Source organism: Vanellus vanellus (assembly GCF_965231255.1).
Source record: "Vanellus vanellus genome assembly, chromosome: 6".
Classification (NCBI taxonomy): domain Eukaryota; kingdom Metazoa; phylum Chordata; class Aves; order Charadriiformes; family Charadriidae; genus Vanellus; species Vanellus vanellus.
This window is the reverse complement of record NC_138911.1, coordinates 60,624,802-60,636,672: the sequence shown is the minus strand read 5'-3', so window position 1 is coordinate 60,636,672 and position 11,871 is coordinate 60,624,802. Positions and strand designations below refer to the sequence as shown.

The 11,871-nt window shown below is 40.4% G+C and overlaps 1 protein-coding gene across 1 annotated transcript; it reads right to left on the bottom strand.

The window, feature by feature from the left end:
- Positions 1–2,621: 2,621 nt before the first annotated feature.
- Positions 2,622–8,387, bottom strand: CINP (cyclin dependent kinase 2 interacting protein; the record flags this gene model as incomplete). Its single annotated transcript, XM_082484732.1, has 5 exons — positions 2,622–2,940; positions 4,429–4,558; positions 6,148–6,274; positions 7,435–7,603; positions 8,381–8,387. 5 exons carry the CDS (start codon positions 8,385–8,387, stop codon positions 2,738–2,740), a joined length of 636 nt encoding a protein of 211 aa, XP_082340858.1. The 3' UTR covers positions 2,622–2,737.
- Positions 8,388–11,871: the final 3,484 nt, after the last annotated feature.

Sequence of the window (11,871 nt, the reverse complement as noted above, 5' to 3'; positions counted from 1 at the left end):
AGCTACCTTGAATATTCATTACCATCTAGACTTGATGTGCATAAATTTGCCTTGAAAAATGGGCAGTTTTAAGGATAATCCACACTTGTGCATTCCTGGAACAATGTGATGGCCTAGCTGATCCTACTTAAATAAGCATCTACTGAGTTAGGGACAAAAATAGCCTCAAACAAGGTCTGATTTGCACTGAACTGTTGGAAATGTATTTCAGTACGCTTGTCTAATGTTCAGCCACACCTTTAAAAATCGCTGTTACTTAGGAAGAAATGGAGAGGTGTGTAAGTAGTGATCTGATTTTCCTTAATGAGATACCAATTCCTTTTTTCACTTTAGTCTGCAATGGTCTATTTTATGGTGTAGTTTTTGTTTGGGGTTTTTTCTCCCCCCCCTTTTTTTTTTAAGAGGTGGTAACGGTCAGAAGATACCTTATAAGTGAAGATACCATACAAAGCAAGGTTCTGCTGGTCTTTTGGTCTTCGATTGCAACGAGCAATTATTTATTGCACCCTTTTGTACCGAGTGTCTAATAACTACATCTGAGGGCTTCAAATATAACAATCAACTGCTTGGAGCTATAATGGCAAAACACCTCTGCAATGATTTTGCAGTAATCTTCCCGTGTCTGATAGCAGTCAATGAGCAAGGGGGTCTGTGAATATGAAGACTCCCTTCCTGAAGAGCTTATTTCCTCTAAGAAACAAAAACACCTGTGCAGAAAATGACAATTTGCTTCAATTCTGCCTTCCCTATTGATTTGCACATGCTGGGAAATACAATACACCTACTCTCATCTTAAAAGAACAATTCTATAAGTGAACCAACCTTTTCTCCTTGGAAAATATTTTTCTAGTATGAAGGTGTTTCCATAGTGACAAAGGTCTGGCCCTACTCAGACAAATTGAGGTGGCTGTTAAAATAGGTGGAACGCTTGCATAGAAAAATAATAAAACCCAACAAAGCTATTGATAGCTGATTGTATTCTCCTTGATCTACAGCAGAATTTCTTTTTAGATGCTACAAATCTAGGGTAAGAACAGAACACTATTAAGCTTCTGAAACAACCTAATTGAACAGAGCAGTGTGTCAAGAAAACTTTTCCAATTTGTGTCTGTCTGTTCCATTATTGCAAGAAAGCCATGTATTTCCCTCACCAAGTTCACAGGGTTTCAGCTTGGAACTTGTTAAGTAAGTGACCCTACTTTTCCCATCAGAAATCTGTTCCAGAGTCTCTCACAGTTTTAATTAGATTTTTCTAGTGTCAAACCACAGCTGTTATGGTCATTTCATAGCAGGGTGCATTTCATTTTACTGTCTTTTAGTTCAAATAATTGTTTCAAGATGAATCAAGGGTAAACATCTGTCAGGGCACAACAGTGCGGCAACAGCACTCAGAAACACTACATGATTGTGTGAAATGGGAGATCTAAATCAACAGTTTATATAGGAGCAGTTCATACACGCAATCAGTAAGTGGGAAGAATTTAGATTATCATAATGAAGTAAGCAGAAGGCCTAAATTCACTACACATTAGGGATTTAACTAAAAATTTGAAGATACAGCTGCATAGTTTGTAATACAATTTTCTGAAAAGTGCTAATTTGCAATAGCAGCTAACAGTTGCTACGGCTGGGTAAACATAGCAGCTTCTCCATGCTACCCAGATCTGACATATGGGTATGCCACAGGGGTTATTAGGTCTTTAGGAGTGAAAGCAAATAAGGCTATTGAATTCCACTTCAGCGTTCAGCTTTTGCATTAAGTGGTTATCCCAAACACACTCTCTACTCTCTTTTCCAAGAAAGCAGCATAAAAAAAGAAAAGCAAGAATTTGACCCACCAATTCTTGTAAACTGCTAACTAAAAATACAGCAGGAGCACACCTTTGTCCCAAAACCACCTGACATCAGAAAGAGTAATCCAAGGAAAAACTCACTGAGCACTGTGACAGGAAGCAAACAATATGGGATAAGGACATGACGGAAGCAGGTCTTGTTTTTATTCAACAGATGCTTTCATGAAACACCTCTAAAAGAAAAAAGCTACAATGAGTTAAAAGAGACAAGACCTTTTCCTATAATGACTGTGGGAGGGTGAGTTGTACTAAACCTTCCCAGTATGCTAGTTCAGGCTTGGATCACTCTTCAAGGGTGACGTTCCTAACCACATTACAATCAAAACCAAGCCAGAATTTACACCAGCGTCTGCAACAGCATTTCAGAACCACATGCCAAACTATGCGGATCCCTTTGGATCCTGCCTTTTGTGCTTTCCTTTCCTTTTCCCCATTTATAAAGCAAGCACAAAAGCACTAGCCCTGTTAGGTCTGAAAGAAAAAAAAAAAACACGAAAGATCAAGAAGTGTTGAATTTCTGTGCTGAAAGGGACAACGTAGGTATTTTAGACTGTCAAGACTTGGAAAGTAGTTAAATTCTTTGCTCTAGGAGTCTACGTGCCTTGAATTTTCCCCAGACCACCAAGTAGTGCTTACCTCTTTCTGATTACAGGGGACTTAGCTTCCTACCTGTAGCCTCTCTATTGCACTTAAAGAGGATAAAGCAACCAAAACCAGATTGTCCCAAGCAGAAAAAGAAGTATCAGCTGAGACAAAATAATAAAAACAAATAGAGAAAAAAATTTTAATAAATTTTACAAAAAATCAACTTAGTAAGCCTTGCCATTTACCATTTCAGTTTCACATAAGCATCATGAGAAGCAAGCCATGTAACATTTGAAATTCTAGCACTGTCTATGTCCTGTTTCCAGCAGCATGGCTTCAAGTAGTAGTTTGCTGCTGTTCTCAATGTAAGGCTGGTATAACCATGACGATAAATAGACCATCATCAGATCCTGGTCAGCAGAATGAGCAATTTCTTGTACAATTGTTTGCTTGAGTTGTAGTTCCTTCTTGTACATTTCAGAGAGCTTCAGAGAAACCTCATCTGAAATGGATTGAAAAACCAAGCACATTGACCCCAACATTTCAGCAATTCTCTAAAAGTTAAATTATATCTGTAATACGTTGATCATTAAAAAAAACTTTCCTTACATAAGCTATTCCCATATTTAGACATCTTGTATTTTACAGCATTAATAATGTTTTTACACTAGAATATAAAACATTAACCAATTTCCTCAGCTTTTGGATGTATTATATACACTTGTGATTTTGACATGAATCCCCTTTTAATTCTAGAATAAGCAGTGGTATTGATTCTCAGGACCCACTGTAAAATTAGCAACGATGGCTATTCTTTTGAATAACTGAAATTTGATTTTATAATTTGGTAACGCTATCTTAAAATATAAGCTTCACATTTTAGAGTCACTGTTGATTTCAGCTAATCTAAAGGATGTCCTCACGTGCTGTCAGGCACTTTAGCAATCACCAATAAGTGATACCAGTAGTGAAAAGTAACAGTAAAACTAAACAACAGACCAAAACCGAAATGTGTAATATAAAAAACTAATACTGTTATTAGTTACGTTAGTAATACTGGTAGGGGGGTTAAAATATATTCATGTAGTAATCTTTAATTGTTTGACTTTCTAAGAAATAATCACACAAATAATTTTTAAAGAGAGACCGATCTTGTGTTTCTAACTTAGCCTGAACTATCGCTACCTTCAGGAGGATTTAGTCTTCCATGGAGTAGAGAGCATCACTAAATCATTCAGTCACAACGAGCATTTTGACAGCAGTTGTCTTTGTCATTCCTACCCTTTTAAGCTGGCAAAAACTAATACATAAAATTCCCACGGACTTGTGGTAGTGAAGTAGGAAGAAGGGCTTCACAAAAGTATGACACTCACTTCATGCAGGCAGCAGTTGGTTTGCATGCAATCAGGCTTCTCTTGGATTCAAAGAGTTTTAAAACTGCGGTAATACAAGTTGTGAGGCAGTACCTTTTGCCATCAAGTGAATGCTAAAAGGATTGATATTAACATTAGACAGTAACTGAACATTTCTGACATTGAGATCAGAGGAATTTTTCTTTGGCTGCCTGAGAATTAACTGAGGCATAGCTTGTTCTTTGCATTCACGGATTTCATGTCAGTGTCAAGTAACAAGTCAAGTCAGTTAAGCCTACGGCTTAACACTACCAAGTTGCAAATATGTCTCTCTCCACAAAAGAGGTGGCTGTTGCAACTTGGACACTGTAAGCTGCTGACAAGCTTAGTTTTATGCTGGAATTGTTGCATGTCAGACAACGCTTGGCAATTCATACAAGCAGTCATCAGCAGTAACCCTAAGCCAAGTGGTGCATTCACGTTGTCTATTGATCAGTCAATTATAAAGCAGACAGATACACACTCTCTCTCTCTCTCTAAGGCAAGACATCTAGATAAAAGGGTTTATTTTCCAGTCCTAAATTAGATGACATCAACAACACAATGCAATTAGCTAAGATAATCAATATTTTACTTACAGAAGTATGCTGTGGGCCATGTATGAAAGAAGGGTGGTGCGCAATTCCCAGCTCCATGGTGGAATGTTTCCAAGTCACAGATTGCTTTGGTAGTTGAAGTAAGCTTTTCCATTTTCAGTTGTATTTTTGTCTGAAAATGACAAAAATGTAACGTTAATGAACATCTCGGGAACATTAGGTTACTATAATCTTAAACGCTTTCTTTAAACACACTATTTCTGAAGACTTTTTAGTCTTAACATTTATAACTCACTTTTTTTAACTCCAGACAGGAATCAAAGCTGGAATTTATATACAAATTTAATATGAGATACCCTAAAGTTCTGAACACTGCAGATATGACTTACTGACTCTGATTTTGCATAATTCTTTTGTTTCCACCATGTAGAAATATATTAAAGTGCGCGCTCATTTTTTTTACCCCTCTCTGTGTTTTTCCTATAGCAATTTACTCGTGGGGAAAAACATGAGACTGTCTAGGAACAAGTGTGGCACAGGTCCTATAAACACGTTTTCTTACATTACCGTGTCAAGACTTAAATTTGACTTCAAAAGATCAGCAGCAGGTAAGAAAAGCAGCTCAAGCTATGATTGACAACATATCTAGGCTGATTTAACAGCTTGATTCAAAAAAAACAGGTCATTCCATCCACTTCCTTCATGTTCACCTGACTTTGTGCATTACTGATGGGGACTAATATTTACAACAAAATAGAGCTTGCGGGCAGTATCTTTAAGTCAAGAAGCTAAAATACAGATATTTCTATAAACTCGTAAGCTCATACAAACTCATAAGGAATGAAAAACAAAGTATGTCTGTAGTACCTATGTTTAGTATCCAATCTAACACAGGCTGCTTAGACTCCTGTTACTTGGGACTAATAAAAAATTGCATCAACACACTTGGTAGTCTGAATACAAAACTACCTCAAGGGGAAAAAAAGAAAATAACCCCAAATTACTATTACTTTTTCCCACAGAGCAAAATTTGAGGAAAATCTAGTTGCTTTCCTGCTTATTCTAAATCCTGGACCGGTATCCTTTCTATATAAAAAAAAATAGATCTATCGTCTTTTTAATGGACCTCCACTATGGCAGAAGTCTGCAAAAGTTATTTTTAATAAGAATTTTAAATTACAGTATCAGGCAAAAACCCCCCAACTCTTTGTTTTCTGTCAAACTGACAGGTGACTTTCATTTCCAGAAGTGTACCCAGAAAAAAAAGGTGGGTTACATAATAATTACCTTACTCTATTCTCTCGAGAAGGAGTTCTGCACAGAAAATGCAGGTAGGCAGACTAAAAATATAACTGCATTACGTCTGATCAAAGATAGCTGCAAAGATATGATGCCAGGTAAAGCACTGTTTTATGCTTTGTTGTTTGGTTGGTTCTAAACAGAGGGAATATTCAGGATGAGAAAACAGAAAATGGGCAGGTTTAGAATGCATTTTTTTGCTGACCCATTTTCAGATCACTTTATAAAGGAAGGAGTAGAATTATAAGCAGAAGGCAGATGTAAAACCAACTTTCAAATTCACCAATTAAGCAAATAAATGGTGTATACTGGATTTACAATCATTTAGGTTTGAAGCCAAAGTACCATGAATAAAAATCCAAATTTTCTGTTTACGACAAATACTTGATGACATTTCCTTATGTCATACTTGAACACATTGGAATTGATTCATATTAACTAAGATTGAAAAATAAGCATTACCATATGCTTTAAGGTCTCAAGTAATTCTGCACAGCAATTATCCAGTTCTTCATTATATTTTGGAGTTGGCTTTTCAGATTCTGTGGCACTGTTATCACACGCTATCTCCAGTTTGTTGTCTTGAAATCTAAAATAGAAACATAAGGCAGAGGAAACAACTGCATATAGGTTTACTTGAGCTGTGCAGATTTAAAATCCACGGAGTCTGATCCTACAAAATCTCTCTCTCACAGGCTGTTCATGAGAATTCCTACCTAAAAATAGCAAGAGACGTTGCTAGCCATGTGAGTAATTGGGGCTGGTACCATAATCTTCAGAGGAACAGAATTACTTAAGCGTATGCTTGAAAAAACAGTTGCAGGTGTTAAAATAACACCTCTTCCCATTTTACTTCGCCCCTGTGTTGGAGATTATTCTCTCATAATGGACAAGGCATGCCCAGGCTTCAGCTGCTCCAGCTGACAATCTGATGTCTGACAACAAACTCACCTTCATGCACAATTTAAGCCAAGACACTTAACTGTGAACAGCAGCGAATGTGCACACACCTATCCTGTCTTGCTGACTTTCCCACAGAGGCTGTAAACTTAGACAGGGGAGAGGGAGCTGCTAGAGAGTGAAAGCAACATCTGACACTATTACAGCAAAATATTCCTGAGCTTGTACCTGTCAGAACCCTGTCAGACAAACCTTGTTCAGCTGTCAAAACTTTAGAGAAGTGTCTTCTCAAAACCCTGTTAATAATAGGTTCTTCTTTATAGCATGAAGATAATAGCTCTACCAAAGTTATCTTTTGTTTTTTTTCTGTAAATCATCACTGTTATAACTTTTTTGTCTATCTAAATAATTGATTCTTTCTTAAAATCTGCTGAACTTTTGACTTTAGTGAAATCTGGTAATATTGACCTCAGTGTAAATATGCAAGAGAGTAAGGCAACTCACATGCACTGAGATCTATAGGATTAAGATTCTAACTTTCTACATTATATAAGTATTTTAAATGTTCGTTATGCTTGACTATATATAATAAAAATCTTCCATTTCTTGCAAATATCATTACTTTATGAGATTATTTTAATCTTTATGAGATGTTTATTATTTAAACGTAAATAGTTTATACAACCCAAAAAGTGCAACAACTGAGTTTGATCTGAGCTAGCTTATCCACTCTGACATGTTCTTCCCCCCATCTCCAAAACTAACTTTCTAGTGAAGAAAACAAATTAATTTCTCAATAAAGGCAATCTTTATGCTGTCTTTACTTGCATGTGTTATTAGTATACTTACTGCTCACTGATCTTCATATTAACTATTTTGTTTGCCGTAGTAAATCCATTATCATTCAGTCTCTCCCATTTCATCATTAAATTATGCCAGTCTGCTGCATTATCTTTAATTTTCCTTGCACTGACAGATAAAACAGGTCTTCTTGGAGTACCATCAGCAGGACTTTTTGCTATATGAGAAAATAAAGAAATTCAAGCTATTTAAAGCATACAGAAACAAATCAGTGTGCTGTCTGGCAGCTGTTTGTATGTATGATTTCCTTGCTTTACTGCTGAATATCGATTACAGTATAATGGAATTTACATTAGCTATCTTCAGTCATGAAATCTAATTCTTCCTCTATCAGCCTCGCTACTATTTACAAGAAAACAATGTCATTAAAAAACACAAGCGCATTCTGAAACGTGATATTGTTAACACGGACAGGAGTGGCTTTGCAGTACTGTCCAATCTAGCAGTCTTCTGCCACTGTAGGGTAATCAAAAACACTAACACAGCATGTGATGGTAAGAAATCACAGCAATTACGGTACACATGCAGCGCTCATGCCACCAACGCCTCAATTAATTCACATCCACACGTGAGCCTGCAGCGTATGGGAGAAGAAAGCTGGGCCCTGATAAAGCCAGCGGGGCTTTACCACTGGGCCTAAAGCCCACACTTCGCCATGTGTCCTTAGAGGGACCACGCGGCCACGGGCTGGCAGGGCACCACTCACACTTTATTAATTTACTTAGGAAGGGCCAAGGCCAAGGCCAGGGCCCGGCCTCTGGCTGCTCCCCGGACCAGGCCCAACCATGGCCCCCCACCGCCCCTCACTCCCGCCCAGGGGAGAGCAGCGGACGCAGGGGCCGGGACTGGTCGGTGCTGCCGCTCAGACTCGGCGAAGCAAGGGGAGAGAGGGAGGGGAGCAGCCCCCGCCGCAGCCGCAACCGCCCTCACTCACCCGCCATGGCGGCGCCCCGCGGAAGTGCGCTCACGTCCGGCCCCGCCCAGGCCCGGCCCCGCCGAGCGGCGCAGGCAGCCGGGGCCGCCGCCGCCGCCGCCTCGGGGCCTGGGTGACGCCGCCGCCGCGCTCTCCTTCCACCACCACCTCCCTCCCTCCCATCCCCCCCGCCCCGCTGGTAGCTATGGCCGCCCCGCGCTCCTGAGGAGGTGAGTGAAGCCGCCTCTCCGCTGAGACGGGTGGAAGCCGCCTGAGGGTCTGCCCCGGCTCTCGCTCCCCTCCCTGGCCGCCGCCAGCGGGGCCTGCCGCGGTCGCCTGTTGCGGCCGGGCTGAGGGGCTGCGCCCGGCGCGGCGAGGAGGAGCGGGGCGGCTCTCCCGCCCGTCTCCTGGGGGCTCGCCGTCCGAGAGCGCTGGCGTGGGGGTCCGCTGTGGTGTTTGGGGAGGGCGGCAGGCTAAGGCGGGGGGTGAGGCGGCCCTTAGGCGCCCATGGAGCGGCTGGAGGGGCTCCGCCGCCCCCACCGCCTCCCACTCCGGCCCGGCTGGGGCTCCGGGTCTGAGTGTTAAATCCGGCATAAGCTGAGGTAAAGCCCGCGGAAAGGCGAGGCGGCGTTGCCGGCTGCCCGCGCGGGAGCCGCCGGCTGTGTTCTTCCTCCCCTGTCAGGAGCTGCAACCCCTCAAGTGCTACAAAACATCGTATTGGGAAGGAACGGTTTGAAGCATCTGCCGGAATATCGAAAGGCATTTAAGGAAGGAAGGTGTCGTGGAAAAACTGGGTGTCCCGAGACCGTGAGAGTAAAGCCTGTGGCGTACCTGCACGGGCAGTGACCCCAGGTGCTCCTTTTTCGGTCCTTTCCATCTCTGTCGCCTCCGTTTGAGTTTTTGTGGTTGTTTGTTTGTTTGTTTGTTTTTTTCTTTTTCTTCCTTTCAAAGGAAATTCTTCCGAGCGTCTCGTGAGTTGTGTAAAGCGATGCGGGTGTTAATCAGCTAATCGCGCCCTGTGTGCTGTCCGGCCCTCTGCCCGCAGAGGGGATGCGGGAAGGCAGAGCTCCTGCTCTCCCCGAGGTGCGCGGTTGTGTTCTCCCCTCTGCCTGGCTGCTGTGTGCTGTGAAAAGCCCTGGAGATGTGGCCATCACGTAGCCTGCTCCTTCGGCTGAAAACGTGAGAAGTATTAGAAAATAAAACTGCTTTTCTTTTCAGTTGGCAGGATCTATCTTAGATCAGACTGTGTTGTGTTTAGCTGTGGTCATACATGTGAGTTTGCCCATACTCTGAAGATCTTAAAGTTAAGTTTTTATGCCAAAGACTAAAAAAAATCCAGAGCTGTTGTCCTTCTTCCACAGACAGGACTCTTGGGCTCAGAGAGATGCACTGACAGCTTTCATCTCCTGCGGTCAGTCCATGGCATACCCTGGCACTGAACCTTTAACCACTGCCTGTCTGTTTAACCATGGGATTATCTCTTGCTTTAGTGGCCTCTGTTAGGCAGCATTGAACTGCATTCCTGTTTCTGAGACCAGAGAAAATTTAAAAAAAGCTTGCTTTTCAAAACATGTCCTTGAATGCAGTATCTAAAAGCTTGTTGTGAACTTTGTGAGTTGAGAAGGAAGGACTCCCTTTGTCTGGTCGTTGTTTTTGATGTGCAACATAAGGTATTTTTCTCTGCTTTATCTCTGCTGCAGGATAGCTGCTTAGCACAAGCTGATTTGTCCTATACAGCTGTTATGTACTTCTGAGTAAGTGTGGCTGACACAGTGAACATGTGAGTCCAATTCCAAAATCTGTCTGAGAAAATAGCTTATGTTCACTGTTTGCCTTTGATTAATGAAGTAGGAAAACCATATAGCATATAATCCTAAAGCTGTTAATAAAGAGACTACATACGATACACAACTGTGATTAGGGCGATGTTGAAGACTTTAGGCGCAAAAGCACAGAATTGTGGTGTTTGTGCAGAGTTTTTTAGTATATAGGCCACATTGCAATTCTGTAGTCCTTTATAGATTTGTTTTATGTAGATAAAATTACTTAATGAGCAGTATTTTTAGTCAAGCGATGATTTGAGCTTTCAGTTATATGTTTTCACATAAGCAGTGCAAGTGTTTTGTTAGTCTGTAAACCACTAGATGATTAGTCTGTAAACCATTAGATGAAACTAATTTGTGTATGATGGCAAGAAATTACAGTTTATTAATATGTTTTTTGATTGTACAGGGTGAAGGGGTTATAGAGAACAAAATTTAATTTCTTTTTTTTTTCAACTTTGCCATCAGAGAACATTGAAATAAGATTGTATATAAATTTTATGAAGAGTGAGAACCCTAACCTGACAGCAGATTTTTTTTTTAATTTAACTTGATATATGACAAAAAATAATTCCTCCCAGTGTTTTCTAGGGGGGGGAACCCTATCAAATGCTCCCTTTTTTTTCTCGTTGTAAATCAAGTGTAAACTTGCAAAACATGCATCAGATTGCAGATAGGGTTGTTGTAGAGGGAAGAGTAATAGTCCTTTTCTGGATAATAGAAATTTCCATAATTCCATTGTTTATAATGAATTATTATGTTTTTAACAGCTTAGATGAGATAGAAGGATAAGTGATGGAAACTAAGAGAGAGGATGAATTTTGAGGATTTGCAAAGTCCTTTGGCAAGGGGGAGTGTGAGCTGGTTCCAGCTATGGGAGCAGCTTGGGATGATGACAGATGTGAATTGTAGGAGTGACAAAGGGGACATAAAAACCAAAATATGTGAAATTCATGAGGCAGTAGCTGGGGAGTGGTAGAAGTTAAGATTAGACAGAAGAAGATTTGTACATGTGAGACTTAGAACAAAGAATGGTTTTTATTTTATTAGAAAAAAGAAAGAAAAAAAAAAAAGACCAGCAGCTGGTAAAATTACTAAACTGGCAAAGCAGCATGTTTAGAACAGCAAACAAGAGACTTTAGTAGTGGGTTCTCTTTTTATTTAGTTGACTGTAGACAGAAGATAGTAAATGCTGAAGGAAAGAGAGACCTAAAATATAAAATAGGAAATAGATGGTGTGTGAAAATCTTGTAGAAGGCTGGTAATGCACTGAAGTTATCTGTTAACTTAGTAGACATCTCTGAAAGGAATTCATTCAGAAATAGTTTTGACACATTAATCAGCTAATCCTTGTGATATTTTATGAAATAGGTGTCGTGACAGGTAGTAAACACTGGAGGAGAGTGGAATTAATTTCTAACCTATAGCAAGCATTAACATTTATCACAATTAAAAACATCTAATAACTGCTGCCAGCTTATTTACTGGCAGTTTTTGTAACACAGATAGAATATGGGTCCACTAACCAATCTTTATTCCTGTGGTCTTGTCTAACATGGTCTTGAATGGGTAATGCCATAGAAGTAATCCGTGTGGATTTAGTGGAATTGTATGTTGACAGCAAGTGTTGCAGGGCCCAAAGCCAGTCTGCTGAATGCTCTTGCACAATAACTGAAATAGTTTGAGAAC